At 39.0% G+C, this 17510-nt stretch overlaps 1 protein-coding gene across 3 annotated transcripts in view; it reads left to right on the top strand.

Moving 5' to 3' along the window:
• NAV3 (neuron navigator 3) overlaps nt 1-17510 on the top strand; it is a 346824-nt gene that overhangs the window by 185689 nt on the left and 143625 nt on the right. For 2 of the 3 annotated variants that reach the window (XM_028105477.1, XM_028105478.1), the window contains exons 10-11: nt 10139-10247; nt 10941-11324. In XM_028105477.1, the coding sequence (XP_027961278.1) occupies nt 10139-10247; nt 10941-11324 (493 nt within the window). Of the gene's footprint in view, nt 1-3854; nt 4375-10138; nt 10248-10940; nt 11325-17510 lie in introns of those variants that run through there. The other variant, XM_088025643.1, reaches the window with a different exon arrangement.

The raw sequence follows: 17510 nt of genomic DNA on the forward strand, positions 1-17510 counted from the left end.
CAACTGAAAAACATTGAAAGTGCCAGACTGACTTAGTATTAGCAAAGCTGTCATGCCATTTGTAAAAAAGTAATAACATAATTGAATGAATTTGGGGAATCATTTTAGAAGTGAGAATTTAGATTAAGCAGAAGGATAAGCTAATGGTTACATGTGTTTTCTTTTCTGACTTACCAGACTTTGTCTTGAATAATGGTCAATATATGGTATTTAAGACCTGTAAATGATCACATAAGTTGCCTTTTTCTTGAATGTTTAGAAAGATTAAGAAAATCAAGCCCAGGTAATTTAAATCAGTTTCAATCTCTTACTTAAATAGCCACTTTATAATTATGTTTACTAAAAAGCTGAAAAGCATTCCTTTTTAGAACATTGTAGCCACTATGCTTTATGTTAAGTCTTGGCAAAATTAAAGTGATTCTCATTTTTAGTATTGATTATGTATATTCATCTCCTATGCACTGAGGCTTCTTCCTTCACCTTGTATAACATACATTTATATGGGTGAATACAAATAAGTATAATTATACCTATAAATGAATGCACATCCAAAGCAAGCAGGTATAGCTGCCTCTAGAGAAGCAATAAATGGGTTCCCCACTGTTGTTCAGGGTAAACTGATATACTGATATAGTTCCAGGGGAAAAAACTATTGTAGCTGCAAGTCGACAACAATATGTTTAGATAAAGAAACAAACAAAAATACCCTTGTGATGTTTTCTGTTAGGGTTATTTCTTCAAAATAACCAGTTCTTCCTTATCAGCCCCTTCCTGGGTCCACCCCTACTCGAGGATTATATTTCCTGATCTACTGAATCAGGATGGACCATGTGATTTAATTTGACCAATGAAATGTGAGTGGAAAAATGACATGGGCCATTCCTGAGCAGAAGCTTTAAGAGTCAATGCTTGGATCTCTCATTGCTTGTCCCTCTGTCATAATATCAACATGTCTGAAGACTGGTATTGCTCTTTTAGTATGGGTCTTAGTATAAGGGGTACCTGGATCAGAGCTGCAGCCAACAGAGGGGACATTAATGTGAGCAAAAGTGTATCTTTGGTTTTGTAAGTCCTGGTGTTGCTGAATGTCCCCTAACCCAGTTGAATGTCCTCAACACAGTTGAAAAACACTAGTCTCAGCCTAGTAGTTATCAGTATCCAGAACCAGCAGTGTCTACATCACTGAAATATGTTAGAAATGCAAAGTCTCAGGCCCCTTTCAGACCTCCTAAATGAGTAGGGATGGGGCTGGGGCCCAGCAAGCTATAACTTACTGAGTCCTCCCAGAGTTCTGAACATTAAAGTTTAACCACAGGTTTAAGCTGATTGGTTCACAAGCTCCTTTGTATAAGAAGAGGGCATGATTATTGCTTTCACTTATTTTGATGTCTAAAGCATAAGAATTCCCTTTTTTGTGAATCTGTGAGACTCAAGAGTACACTACATGTGTACTTTAGTGTAATACATGTCAGACAAATTAAAGTTTTATAGCATCAGTAAACTTACTGTAGTCTCATAACCTGGTGATTCACAGGGTCACAATAATTCCAAATAAAGAAAAAGACATGTATTGCTTAGGAATCCAGAGGGGAGTGGCATTTTGATCTTTTAAAAAACACTTTGTAAAATGATGTTTTTATAAGGATAATCATCAGTTTCTATGATGTGACATTCGTACCCTCATTTAAGCAAATTTTATATAAGAAATTTATTTTTAAAGACCCAAGAATTAAGAATCAGTATTCACATTCACAGGTTTATTTGTTTGCTTAATTGCAGTTTCTTTTCTACAAATAATTGTAAAAAATTGCTTTTCATTTAATTCCCTTTTATATATGTGTGTGAAACAGATCTAGGTATGATCTGCCTTAAGGCTGGGCATAAGAATTAATTAGCTTTGCAAAGTAGGTTATTATCATATGTAAAAGTATAGGCAGTGTATATTATAATGCTAATTTTATAGTTGAGAAATTGAGCATTTCCCCTAGTTGAGGTAGGTAATATGAAGTGAAAACTCAGAGGTAATTTGATCATATTAGTTCAGAAAATGATAGGGACTCATCAGTTGGAATGGCCAAATATTTCTATGTATTTCTCCACTTTCCTCCTTTTCATATGGAATGTTTATGGACACAAAACCTCAAACAAATTTTTTAATACTTACCTCTAAATGGTACATGTGGTCCCTACTAGACCTAATAAGTATTTTAAAAGTTTTCCTAGGGCACCTGGGTGGCTCAGTCATTAAGCATCTGCCTTCGGCTCAGGTCATGGTGCCAGGGTCCTTGGGATGGAGCCCTGCATCCGGCTCCCTGCTCGTGGGGAAGCCTGCTTCTCCCTCCCCCATGCCCCCTGCTTGTGTTCCCTCTCGCTGTGTCTCTCTCTGTCAAATAAATAAATAAAATCTTTAAAAGAAAAGTTTTCCTAAAATTAGAATTTCAGCGTGCTGGTGAATATACACAACCAGTACAAGATAAATATAATAAATTTTCTGTTTTTATTAAAATATTAAAAAACAAAGAGCTGCTGCTGCTGCAATAGGTTTATGGACTAGACCAGAAGAAATGCTCAGTATCAAAAAACATAATGTGCCTTTTATATTTTTTGTCACATCATTATTTTCTGCATACTTGGCCATCAACTTTTAGTTATATGCTTTGAGTGAGAATATTGGGGGAAATCCTCTTATTTTCTTTGCTAATTTTTACAGGAAGAAGTCCTGATTTTTATTGTCATGTTAGGATTTTACTAAATAGCTTCAGAATAACAAGCCCTTGAAAGATGAGGTGAAGTCTTTCCCTTTAAAGCATTATCTGCCAGCCAGTGGAGAGTGTCATGCTACGTTTTTCAGGTCCTTTACACTCTTGAATTTGATTTGTGCTTTACAGTACAAATCCCAACATTCAGAAGGCAGATCTGCCTGCTTCAACTGCCTGCAGCTATCGAGAATTAGTCTGTCATTCTCTGAGTCGGAGAATGTGTGAGTGAGTGTGTGTGTGTGTGTGTGTGTGTGTGTGTGTGTGTGTGTGTGTGTGTCCGTCCGTGTCTGGGGCTGGGTGGCCAGGAGTGATTTAAATGTGCATAGGGTTAATAGTGTAGCATCTCTTTCAGGCTTGGCTTTGAAACCTGTGGCATTCTAGGCTGGACAGCCGCTTCCATGCTTCTGTTTTAATTTAGCAGAATGTTTGCTGCCATGGCAGCCAGCAGCATCCACTGCAGCAGCAAGGAAGGGCCATAGATCTGAGAATGCAGGTGGAATACTAAAACACCAGCCGCTAGTGCAGCACCGGGCTTCAGTGCTTAATTTCTGCTCTTAGGGGGCTCCGATGCGGAGTCAGCTCATGTCAGCTCATCTAGAGTCAGGGGCTGCAGACCTAGATCAGTGAAGGGCTGGTGAGAGGTAGGGGAAAAAAAAAAAAAAAAAGAAAGAAAGAAAACCATGAGAGAGATCGCTGGTGCCTCACTACCTCACGTTTGGGAACACAGAAGTGATAGAGGGAGATGTGGACCCATCGTCCTGCTGAGACATGTGATTGGATGAAGACTGGAAAACGTAGTTGGCTTCCCGTGCTACTTTCAGCTGGAGCAGTGTCTTTGGTGAACTCTTTTCTGCTTCAGATACACTCAAGCAAAATACTTGTAAGTACTGCTGATTAGAGAGAGAATGTGGCAAGCTCAATTGTGGGCAACTGATTAACTGTACTGTCGCTCTAGAGTCTTACATGAATGTTGGCGCCTGTTGGGGCTTTTAGTGAAGTGTATGTGTTAATTAAAACCAAAAAGGCCCGTTGCTCTCTCTGTGTAAAAAGACAATATGAAGTCCAGTTGAAAAGAAGAAGCCCCTGCAAAGAGCCATGCAGCGGCCGGCTGAACTCTCTGTGTTTCGGAGCAAAGAAGTAAGGAGAAAAGGAGCCTGCCTTCAGAAACAAAAGTCTCTGACCAATCTTTCCCTCACCGGCGAGGGGGAGAGGAGACCCACTGTGCGCATTTCCAACTGGTTTGGAAATGCTGCAAAGGCCAGCCAGAGAGAATCGGACTATGCAGAGAGGCGTTCGCTGTCCCGATTTCTCTCGCGCTCCGTGCAGTCCCTGTACCACACCGGTGGCCCGGGCGCCTGGAACCTCCTGCCTCCCAGCCAGTCAGGCAGTGAGGGCTTAGAGGACTGGTCTTCCAGAAAAGGCTTGGAAGGCGAGAGTGATGAAGAGAGCAGGTCCGAAGATGAAAACGTGTCCTCCAGGCAAAGCAGCATCAGCAGGAGCTGGGCTGAGGAGGAGGGAGAAAGCTGCCTGCGGGAAGGCACAGCTCATCTGGATGAGGATGTGATCCTCACAATGCTGGGCGACCTGGAACAGGCACTTTACACTGACTTGTTAGGTAAGTCTGATTTGTTCCCAAAAGGAGGATGGGATTTTAAGAAGCTGCCCATTTGCATTAGCTAAATACCTTCCATTCTCCCAACAGGATTTTTAAAACTCTAGTGACTAGAAAAAAAAATTTTTTAATTACTTGTTGCCATTATTTTCTTTGTAAAGCTGAACTTTGAGAACAAGTCGTAAAGTCTATGTGGAGAAAATGAATAGCAGTAATCTGCCCTAGGCATTATTGGCTGGGTATCCAGGACATTCTAGACATCCGTAAAGGAGTGTTAATGTTTTAAGATTGCAAACATGTTTGTTACTTAGTAATTAACGGGACCTATTTATTGAATTTCCCTCAAGGTGACCTCCCCACCAATATGGAATGAACAATGAAGGGCCTCTTGGGTAAATTTTTTGTATAGTCAGTTTCTTCAGCTGCCTCAGTGGTATCCAAATAGATGGCCTTCATTTATACATCAGTGACAAGCACCATACATGCTAGTAACACTTCCAGAAATGCAGAGGCATCTTTTGACAGCTTTGCTCACACGTTGCTTTTTTTTTTTTTTTTTTTTTTTTTGTGTTTGGCAAAAAATTATCCTGAGTGTGTACATTGTAATTATTTAAACTACTGTGTCAATGACTGTGAACTATTTTTATACTTTACAAAGTAGGCCTTTTTGATGACATAAGTCTCAGTGATAACTTCTGACATAATCTTTAACAAGATATGAAGATATCTGAAGTAATTCTATTTTGTTTCAGTTTCTACTTTGCTGCCTGCCTAAATAGCCAAACTGTATCCATTTTAGTTGTTATGTTTCATTGAGTGTTCTGCCAAAGTGCATTTACATCACACAGTCCCTTCTTCAAAAATCCGTAAGTTTTAAACCATTGACCACATCATATGTTGCTTAGATGTATGTTTACAAGAAAACTTCATGTAAGACTCCCCATATTGGAAAGAATTAAACCTCACCAGTGATCTCTTTGTTTCTGGTTCATACAACTGATGCTAAATGTGGATGTGTTTTTATTCTCTGTGTAGAACCTCCTGTTACCAGATGCTTGATGAGGCTTTCTGGAATCTTAGTGAACCAGCTTTAGAAGAAGAAAGCTTAGAGAGACAGCAGAGGCAAATATTGCTCAATTTTTCATGTCAGTTTGGCTTTAAAAGAGTCATGTTTCCACAGTTGTGGGAATAGTGATTTCTGAATCTGAATCTGAATACACCAGGTGCTCAGACACAGAAGAGTTACTTCTTCACCATTGTATGATTTCTGTGATGAACTGTTTCTCATGAAAGACTTCTATGCAGTACAAAAGCATAAGAGGGAGTCTTCTTAAGGATCTTTTTATTTTTTTTTTTGATCCTCTGAAACTGCAGAATCAAATAATATTCATCTTTTGCCTTTAAAGTAGTAGCATTTATCTTGTTCTAAGTACCTTATATATAAGTATTCTCAAAGATATGAACAGAAAGCAGTCCCTGGGCAATATTTGATGGTTGCTCTGTTAAATTATACCATGCTGTATGTGGGTGTGTTGATGACATATGCCTTTTTGTGCATAAATAACTTGGAGCATTGCTGTCAGAGGGTAATCTCTCAATAGAAGTCTGTGTATTCCATGGTTTTTAAACTGAGCATCTGCTTATTATATTTATGGGATTATTCTTTTTACGGCTTCCCCCACTCTAACTTTTATGCCAGTATTCAAAAATGCAAGTGAGAAAGTAAGGAAGAATTTCTTCAAATAGTTGTGACATGAATAATCATATCAGGATAATGAAGCACTCCAATGCAATTTCTTAAATAATGATGCATGTTAAGTTGGTAAATATATCCAAGCCCAGAGCACATAGGAATTTCAGGATTTCTGCCACGTGCTTGACTAGATTCTGTTTCTGACTCAAAATGGCCTCTTCCAAGTTAATTTTTAGGCAGGGTTCCTTGAGTTCAACTCCTTAATCTTAAGCATCCTAATAGATCAGACTAGGGTCTGTGCTATAACTATATAAGAGAATATTTAAAAGGTAATTGGCCATGTTTTGGCTATTTTCTACCCAAAGTATCTGACTTAAGAGGATTTGAAAAATTTCCATCCAAATCACTGTTGGGGTCATCTATAAAATTAGGGTTCTCAAAATAAATCAGGCAGCTGGACTCTAAATAATAACATTTGCAAAGTAGGTGGTGTAGAGGACATAATTCCCTGTGAATCAGGTTCATTCATATATAATTTGACTTCCTATTAAAAGATGACAGTGCTGGCAGTGTTAATTACAATGTATATAATTAAAGCCTAAAAAGTAAGATCAGGACCACACAGATTAAGTGGCCCATCTATCCCTAAGCAAAAATGTAGAAGCCATTATTCTTCCTGAAGGAAGCCTCCTGAGTGTCAGATGGGATGGTAAGGACTTACACACATTTTCCAAAATGGTATATTCTAGAATTCACTTTGAATTTTTAACATAGTTGCAAACTGCTTTCTCATTGCTTATAAAGTGTCCTCTTTAAGTTGGGCAAAGAGCAGGTCTCAACTGAGCCTCAGTGGCTTTGAGATTATGGAAGTGAGAGGAGATACAACACTTTTGTGACTAAGTGAATTTATCATATGTATTTTTTTATGTTACTAACTTTTATGTTACTAAATATGTCATTTTACTTGTGCTTCTACATTTGGCCTTTTCCGTTGAGACTCCCTTCCCTCCCCCAATCTTCTAGATATCATTTGGATACAAATTTATAGGATGTTTCAGATTTGTGTAATCCTAAAGGGGTTTGTAAGTGTATTTAATTGTATTTTGACTTTTGTGGGTCATTGAAAACATTCACTGCAATAAATTTTGACTTGGTTGTTATCTTCCATAACATGAATGAGGCAGCAATTATGTTTTGCTCAATAAGGACTGGGAGGAAAAGATCTGTTTGATTGTCATGAACAGTGCAGGGCCATATAAGTGAATAAACCAAAGGAGGAAAGGAGATTGTGGTTCTGAAATATGAGAGAAGCTATATAAACAAAAATGGATGCAGTTGGAAAAACCAAGGATCTAAGATGCCTGTTGGATTGTAAGAAGGATATTTATTTATTTATTTATTTATTTATTTAGATATATTTACGTATTTGAGAGAGAGTGTGCGTGGGGGTGGGGAGGTGCAGGGGGAGAGAATCTTCAAGCAGACTCAGTGCTGACTGGGGAGCCTGACTTGGGCTCTAGGCTCTGTGTGGGGCCCGATCCCACAACCTATGAGATCACGACCTGAGCCGAAACCAAGAGTCCAGTGCTTAACCACCTGAGTCACCCAGGAACCCCAGAAGAAGGACATTTAAAAGCTGAAGATGTGAAAAAAAATTTAGTGAAATGGAATTTCTGAAAATACAATGTTCTTATAATTTATATTAAGAAAGTGTTGAAATTAATTCAAATATCAATGCTATTAATATTATGGCAGTTAAGTGGTTGAGATGCAATTTGATTACAGTGTAAGAGTTCTCACAGAGGGAAGGGAGCCAGGGACAGGGGACATGTAATGGTATATTCTTTGACCTTGTGTAAGGTCAATAACTATATTCCCTCCTCCCTCCAGTAAAGGTCATCTCAATACTTCCCTCCTTTAAGACTTGTCAATTCTTACCATCACTTAGAAACTTAGGCTTGTTACTGTATGAAATCTTATATTCTGGTATTGGCTTCTCCAATTTTGTCTCATTCTTCACTATTTCTTTTGCCCACTTGGAGTAAAATCTCTCCAATTACTTCTGCTTTTCCCTCGGCTGCAGTGATATTCTGCCCTTTAAGATTTTCCTTACATACGCCTTCTTTATCTTCAGGGGTTTACCAGATTACTTGGAAGTAAAAAGTGGACTTCTTCCTAGCCATTTCTCAAATATGCTCTATTTATGAGAAGGATGAGAAGAAGTTCCGGAGAGATTATGATTAGAATCTCAAGGGTTATTAACAGTTCTGAGTTTTAAAGTGATGTTAATTTATAAGGTTAAGGATTGCATGCCTTGAATTAGTGTAGGAAAATTTTATGCCATGTGCATGAGGGCACAACACCTATTTTTCTATCTTGACAATATATTAAGGACTTTTTTTATACTTTCTAAGTTTGAAGTAATAATGCTACTGTTAAGCATATTTTAATCATTCGAATATTTTCTCAATTAAAACGTAGAGATTTACAGACCAGCAGCAGAATGGTGGTTGTTTTGGCAACCAGTGGGGATGAGGAAGAATGAACAATGTGGTGATGTGTGGCTGAAGAAGAAAATAGAGGAATGGGCAGTTGGTGTCTTCCAGTCTCTGGGGGTCATGGTGAAAGGTAGTATAGATTGTTCAGTTACCTTCCACAGCTCCTAGGACCACTGGATGGAAATGAAAGGGAGGCAAATGAGTCACCCTCAGAAATGTTTTCACAACTAGACCTGTCCCCTGATAGAAGGAGTCATGCCTTCCTGGAGAGGATGCATCTCCAGCCTTAGAGGTTTCAGGCAGAGGCACATGGCTATCTCCCAAGTGAGGCACAGATGAGTTTCCTCACTGGCTGAGAAGTAAGGCGAGACGTTCTTTGAAATCCCTACCAACACTATGATTATATTATACATGTTAAGTGGGTGTATTTGCTGTATATATTTTTTTAATCTGGCATAAGTTCTGTGGAAGAGAATGAAAACGTTAAATATCTACCGGTATTCTTGAAAAAGACTGTAGGAATGCATCTTGACTTGTCTGTGCGACCGTTTTCATACAGGAGTTTAATACATGCTATTTCCTACCTTCACTTTCCCCTGATGTTTTTCCTTTCCTTCCATTCCCTTCTCTTTCCCACCATCCCCTTCCTTTGCCTTCTTCTCTTCCCCTCTCCTTCTCATACCTTCTCCCCCCTTAACCCATCCATTCCCCCTACCTCCCTTCTTCCCTCCCTTCCTTTCCTCCTTCATCTTTCTTTCTTATTAAAATTTCTTGTACTTCCTCTACTGTCTCCCCATGTTCTTCTCAGTATCCAGATAGACCAGTTACAAACGGCCACTGGCTTGGAAATATTACATGTCCATAATCAAACTGGTTTAATGTCACCTCTGCCTCCAAATGATAGGTAGTGGTTGAGCAAGGCCAGCATTTGTCACCCGGGCAAAGCTGCTGGTTTCATGTCTGTTAAACACATGCTGGATTTAGATGCTAGGGACTTTACTGGAACTCTAGTGTCACAGGGGGTTGCTGTGAGTCCCTGTAGAAAGTGGAAAATAGTTAAAAATAAAGCCATGTAATGTTAATAGAAGACTTACAAAGGTATTGCTTCTATTAGAAAAGGCCGCTATCTTATTCCCCAGAGTCCAAATGTTTAATTGCTACAAGGTAAGTTTATCTTACTATTCTGATTAGACCTAGAAATAGGTAATTATGAGATTAATTAGGATCCAAATAATTTCAGATTTTTAAATTAAGCTCAGTAATATGGAGTACTGTATAGTATATTTCTGAATTAATCACTGTCACCTTGCAATGATTAAGGTCATGGATCTACAAAGTATTATTGTATTATCATCCCTCCTGATCAATTATTACTTGTAATGTTACATTTGTTTCTATTCACATTTTATTGAATGTGAATGTAGGAAGAAGAATTATACTTTTCAGATAGTAGGCATTTGGAATTTCCTATTATATTTTTAAGGAGAAGAATTTATATTACTTATCTATGTATACAATTATTCTGAGATCAGTAAATGACTTGATTGACAAATATATTATTATGTTACTTTTCTAGGTGAAGACCCTGAAACAAGGAGAATGAGAACAGTTAAAAACATAGCAGATTTGAGGCAAAATTTAGAGGAGACTATGTCCAGTCTTCGTGGGACCCAGATAAGCCACAGGTTTTTTTTTTTTCTCAATTCTATATATCTTTGGGCCAATAAAGAAAAAAATGACAACCAAGCACTTAACCTCTTATAAGGATAAAGAAAGAATTTAATTTTCCCTTACTATTTTCTCACTTAAATTTTACATGACATTCAGCTGGCAACTTCTTAGCACATACCCAGGGACTTTTTTTCTCCCATCCATCTCTTCTTCCATAGTGTGTCCCTTTCAAACTGAATTAGCTCCTGAAACTACCAGCATCACTACCAGGTAGATTTGCATGCCCGTGACAAACAACAGTGGGCAGAAGTTGCAGTTGAAATGCATCTGGGGCAGGAGTGGGGGTTGGGGGGTATAGAGAGAAACATAATTGTACCCAACCTCCAGAGTAGTTCTGGGAAGCTTTTGGAGTTAGGTGAAGGGTTTGTTGAAACTGTGAAACACAATTTTGCTTTATCTAAAATGAGACAATGGCCTTTCTTTCAAAAGCAAAACAGCAAAATGACAAACTTCAGATGAATGCTCCATCCCACAGTTTGACATCTGCAGAGGTGTTTTGCATCTCATCATGAAAGCATAATTTGACTTTCATGAAAATGACATACTTCTAAGAAATGAGTCAGCCCTAGCCTTTCCAGTCTTCATGTATTCTTGCTCTATGATCCCAAGTCAATCCGAGTCTAGGTCTTTCTTCATTTGTTTGCCAGCACCCTGGAGACAACATTTGACAGCACTGTGACAACAGAAGTGAATGGAAGGACCATACCCAACTTGACAAGCCGACCCACTCCCATGACCTGGAGGTTGGGTCAGGCGTGTCCTCGACTTCAGGCTGGAGATGCTCCCTCCCTGGGGGCTGGCTACTCCCGCAGTGGTACCAGCCGATTCATTCACACAGACCCCTCGAGGTTCATGTACACAACACCTCTCCGTCGAGCAGCTGTCTCTCGACTGGGAAACATAACCCAAGTTGACATGAGTGAGAAAGCAAGCAGTGACCTGGACATGTCTTCTGAAGTTGACGTTGGTGGATATATGAGTGACGGTGATATCCTTGGAAAAAGTCTCAGGGCTGATGACATCAACAGTGGGTAAGTGGCCTTGGTCTCCACCAGCATTATGCAAACAGGGAAAGTGGTCTACTAAGATGCATTAGCTGGAGAAAGAGTAATTAGGTTAGCTCACAAAGTCATTAGAAAATGTGATAAATCGAAAGTGGTTTCGGGGTATATCAGACCTTCTTCTCTTCTGCTCATTCATGAAAAGTGAAATATCTAAAATTTCTATAAAATCTTTTCATTGTAAGCCCTTAAGTCTTTCTGTTGTTAGCTTAGAGAACCAAATGTGCCCTGTGCTTTTTGGAGTGATTTTCACATGCTTCTTAAGTCACAGATTTTGTAGTGAAAGACATGAGAAGGGGACAGGAGGAGTTTTGCTGAGCTGCTGGTTTTTTTTTTTTTTTTTTTTTTTTTAATTTGGCTTGTCAAAGCTGCCTGTAACTTCTTTGAAGACAAATATTTTCTAGCATTCTTCAGTTATGCCCCTCCCATCTAACTTGAGGGAAAATCATTTAGAATTAAGAGTTTCGATCTCTTTTGATGGTATCAGATTTAAAAAAAATTAGCCCTGTTTTTCTTCTGTTTTCTATTATAATCCCCAAAACTGTTATGATTATAAAACTCTTAAAGATTTTGGCAATGTGGAATTTTTAGTTCAATCTGAGAATGAGGCAATAGGATACTCTATTAAAGCTACTTCTATAAATAATTGTAATTCCTTACAGATACAAAAACTGATCCTAACTGGCCACAATTATATAATGCTTGGGAAAGGTGAGACTTGCATTAGAACTCACATTCATCTGACTTCAAAACCCCTTGGCTCTGTAACGTAAGGAAAAGCTTCCCAAATCAATTTTATAATTTTCATGTTTTCCCAAAACCCTAAATTTAGTGCTTTGACCTACTTTTTGTCCTTATACATCTGAGAGGACCAGTATCAGAAAGCATTCTTCTATATGAGTAACCCTTCCTGACTTCATTCATGAAAGAAAAGAAAAGAAGAAAAGCTTATTTGAAAGGTGACAGACCTAAAAAAATACAGAAGAGCTTTAGATCAGATGTATAGCTCTGCTGTGATATCCTCAGATCCAGTGCTTTTTTCGTTGCCCCTTCCCAGATGGCTAAATTCCAACAATTTAGATTTAGGAAGACAGATTGCAGTTTAGTTAGGGTAGGAAGTGGTTGAGATGCCACTGGCATCAGAGTCCAATTTAAATTCCTTTCTACGATTTGCTATCTGTGGACTCCTTGGGGGCTTTATTTATCCAAACTCTTTTTTTGTTTTCTGTAATAAGGATAAAATTGCAGAATCTCCACAAAATTATTAGGAATTAAGGAAATAACACACAAAATTGTACTTACTCAAAGTCTGTCACAGTATGAGCGTTGAGCAAATTTATCATCAGCATCATAATTCCATTTATTATCATTAATAATCACGCTAATTTGTGGATGTTATTGTTATCATTTTTGTACGTATTAAATACCACCTGCGGGGGATACCCACTTTGGGGAACATGATGGCAGCACAGGAACATCAAAGGCATGAACTTTTTCCCCCGGCTCTCCCTTTTCTCACCCACTTTTCCATTCTCACTCCTATCCCCTCCTCTTTTCTTTCTTCATCTCTTTAAATGAGAGCATATGTGTTTTTATATTCACTACTGGATGAAGATTTATTTTTTTAATTTAAATTCAATTAATTAACATATAGTGTATTATTAATTTCAGAGGTAGATATCAGTGATTCATGAGTCTTATGTAACACCCAGTGCTCATTACATCATGTGACCCCCTTAATGCCCATCACCCGGTTACCCCATCCCGCCACCTCCCTCCCCTCCAGCAACCCTCAGTTTGCTTCCTGTGGTTAAGAGTCTCTTACAGTTTTTCTCCCTCTCTGATTTCATCTTGATTTATTTTTCCCTCCCTTCCCCTAGGATCCTCTGCTTTTTTTTTCTTGAATTCCACACATGAGTGAGATCAGATGATAATTGTCTTTCTCTGATTGAGTTATGTTGCTTAGCATAACACCCTCTAGTTCCATCCATATCATTGTAAATGTCAAGATTTCATTTGTTTTGATGACTGAGTAATATTCTGTAATATTCTGAGTAATATATCTATATATCTGTATCTATATCTATCTATCTACATATATACACACACCACATCTTCTTTATCCACTCATCTGTCGATGGACATCTTGGCTCTTTCCATAGTTTGGCTATTGTGGACATTGCTGCTGTGAACATTGGGGTGCAGGTGCCTCTTTAGATCACTACATTTGTATCTTTGGGGTAAATACCCAGTAGGGCAATTGCTGGGTTGTAGGGTAGCTCTATTTTCAACTGTTTGAGGACCCTCCATACGGTTCTCCAGAGCGGCTGCACCAGCTTGCATTCCCACCAACAGCGTAGGAGGGTTCCCCTTTCTCCGCATCCCCGCCAACATCTGTCGTCTCCTGACTTGTTAATTTTAGCCACTCTGATGGGTGTGGGGTGGTATCTCATTATGGTTTTGATTTGTATTTCCCTGATGCCGAGTGGTGTGGAGCATTTGTTCATGAGTCAGGTGGTGAAGTGGGGTGGAACCCTCGTGGGACAGTGTGGTCTCAGGACCCTCGGGGTCACAGGAAGACTGGGGGTGCCTGAGTGCGGCAGAGTTCTCAGGCATCAGAGCGAGGGAGCCGGCTGCAATCAGCGAGCCCAGGAGTGGGCTCTCAGCTTGGGGTTGCCATAGACCACGAACCGCAGCATGGTTGATGACTGCTCTCCGAGCAGGGGCCCAGCCAGTGGGAGAACCGCAGAGAGAGCCCTCTCGTTCCCCCTGGATAAAGATTGAATTATATACATAAATATACTATATTTATATACACACACATATATATGCATATATTAATGTATACACACACTCATATATATACATATACACATAACACACACACACCCACACAGGCAGTCAATCTCATTATTTGCAGTAGTCACCACATACACTGAATTAGTGAATACCGAACCACTGCTCCTAGGGGAAGTACAGATGTACTTCCTGTGAGCTTTGGGTCACAACATTTTTATCAGCTCATCAGAATATAATCTTGTCTTATGTGTATTTCAATTTAAAGCCACCTTATTTGTGAAGTAATATATATTGTAGATTCATTAACATTGAGCTCACGCCTTCGCAGCACTGTAATTCATGCCTGAATGAAGCTTATCTAACACATAGTTTTCCATAAGACACCACAGCCTTCCTACACTTAAGAACACAAGAACACCTCAGCACTACACTTGGGGGGTATTTTAAACAGCAGAATCTCCAACAGGGAGCACAAAAATGTGGCAAACGTGGCTCGCAAGAGCCTGTAAAAAGGACACATTGGCAGTAGGAAAGCTGAATCAAGGGGGCAGAACGTCACCTTACTTGACTTCAGCTGGGAATGTCCTCATGGGCAACTCAAACTTCTCGCTGCTCTGTGCCTGTCCATGAATGACCATGAAAGTGTTGCAGTTATTGATTTGCAAATTTTAGCAAGTAAGCAAATGTGTAAATATGGAGTTTGTGAATAATGAGGATTGACTATTTCTTTATACACACACAAAATGCTTATCTGGGGGAGAGAAAGCATATCCTGGGAGCAGTTTAAATCAGAAATCAATGGAGGGTAGGTACTATGGTGAGTGCTGTGAATCGTATAAGACTGATGAATCACAGACCTGTACCCCTGAAACAAATAATACGTTATATGTTAGTAAAAAAATTAAGGAAAAAAAATGCATATGCTCTGCCACTTCCAAAGACCTGGCCGGGTTGAACATATTTTCCCAGATAAGTCAATCCCTGGCAGCCACCCCCAAGATGAAAGGGGGACACCAGACTAAACAATGTTTGTAGGAAAGACAGGAAGTGGGGGAAAAAAAAGACATCAATGGACATTGACAATGCAATGTGTGAGTAATTTCAAACTTTCATACAGATAAAAACTTAGCCAAAAGTTCAGAAGAAAGAGAAAGTGCTAAATCCAGGCATGAGATAGAAAGATAGAAAGATTACACTCTTTGATTTAAATAGCTATTGAGGAGGGAAATACATTAAGAGAATATTTGTAAGAAAAGTAAAAATATTGTAGAAAGAATGTTGTTCAGTGAGCTTGACTAAAATGTAATTTTCAAAATCAGAGGGACAATTGGATTAGATGACATTCACTGACCTTTCCCTTAACCAAGATTCATGGAATCTGAATATTTAATTTTGAGACATAGGGTCTATAGTGACAGGCCTCAATAACATTATGCTAAGAAATTTAAACTGTGTACTCTAAGCAATGGAAAGCACCGTTTCTTAAGGTAGCCACAGAATAGGGCATGATGATGATTTTTGAAATTCCCCTTTAGGGGAAATCTGCAAAATGGATTGAGAGGAGAAGCTCTGGTGGTAGATTTCAGACACTACAGCAAAACTTGAGGTCCAGGGTCTATAGGCCAGAAATATGGGCGTAGCCGTGATGGGGATGAAAAGAGCGAAAAAATTGATATGGGCAATACCACAGAGGAGAAATTTACAGAAATAATGATAGAGTATTCACAAGGGCTTGAGAGAGGCAGTGAATTCAGATAAGATGCCCATTTTGTAAGCACCGGAGATAAGAAATTATACCTTTAGAGAAAATAGGCAGAAAAGAGACAATTTTTTTTTTTTTTGAGAAAGAAGAGGGGAGATGATGAGTGTAGAGTTGGAGACATTGCCCTATAAATTGAACAAGCAGTAGTTTTTCAGGGTAGAGATATGATGGAGAGGGTGGTCTCATATAGAAGATAGTAGAAATTGTGGGAGACGTGAGGACTTCTGGGTAAAGAGAGAAGGATCCTGAGCTGAAGTATGTATGTGTGTATGTATCCAAAATATATTTCTGAGTTCATCCTGTATGCCAAACAACATTATGGGACTGTGTGTACAGTAGTGAGCAATATAGACAAAGCGCCATGTGACTCCCATGCTAGTGTTTTTTATATTTTTATGGTGCTCATTTGTTCAATGAATGAATGACTAATATATACACATGTTTGTAAATAAGCATGTGTGTATACATTCTTAGATTAGTAGTTTTTTCTTAAGGCAATTTTTTAAAAAACTGAGTTCTATATATAATAATATATATTACAGGCATACCTATACTCAGAAGCATTTTGTATTTTCCAGGACTCTAGCGGTATTAGTTAACAGTAACTTCTGTAAACAAGAAATCTCAAAATCTTATAACTTAACACGCAGTTCATTTCTCCTTCATATAAATCCCTTGCTGGTGTCTCTGACCTTCAGTTGGGAATGTATACCATATAGTCTCTCAGAGAACAAGATTGAAATGAATAATTCTGCTACTATCCTACCAGCTTTCCAGGCTCACCCTGGGCATTGGTATTCAACAAGCAGGTGGCAAGAGAGGAAGAATCTTGGTGTGAGAATATTTTATATGTACCAGGCCTACAAGTGGTGCAGATGACTTCTACACACATTCCTTTATCTAAAACGGCTGGATGGCCACATCTAACTAGAAGAGAGGGCAGGAAATATGGTTCAGCTGTATGCCCAGAAGGAAGAGGAAGTTGTTTGATGAGAGCTGGGTAGTTTCTGCTGAATTTACTCGTGAGAAAAAATAAAAAAGTTATGTCCATTGTCCTTCCTACTTCTTTCATGCTTCAGTGGAAACCCAATTCAGACTTCTGTTCATTTTTGTTCCCTATCAGTCTTTCACATAAAGTCTTGGATAGTTTCACACATGAGCTCATTTAAATATGTATCAGTGGTCCACGTGTTTTATGTTGTCACCCATATTCAGTATATTTAAAAAAAAATAAAGAAAACCTACAAAAAACCCATAAACCCTGTATGAAAACTTCCCCTGATGATGTTGACCTGTTGGGCATTAGACATTTTCTCTTTCCTGCGGCAGAGTACAGCTCACTGAAGTTTAAGAATGGCTCAGAGTTCTGTGCCCTGGGTGGGAGGTGAGTAGGCATGATCGGCAGGCAGTATGGCTGGTCTCAGCTCAGCTGTGATTAGGGGGTGTTGTGTGGAGGATTCCCCATGGTGTACTGCACTTCATTGCTCAACAGTTTACACAGAAAAATTATTGACATCTATAGGATGTAGCCTGATACCTCAGCCTAGAATTAAAAGGTGGGAAGATGAGAGGGCTAGAGACATCCCAGGGGAATT

This window comes from Eumetopias jubatus, unplaced genomic scaffold (genome assembly GCF_037043125.1).
Source record: "Eumetopias jubatus isolate StellerSeaLion01/CBP00866 unplaced genomic scaffold, mEumJub1_p1.0 scaffold_8, whole genome shotgun sequence".
In the NCBI taxonomy this organism is placed as follows: domain Eukaryota; kingdom Metazoa; phylum Chordata; class Mammalia; order Carnivora; family Otariidae; genus Eumetopias; species Eumetopias jubatus.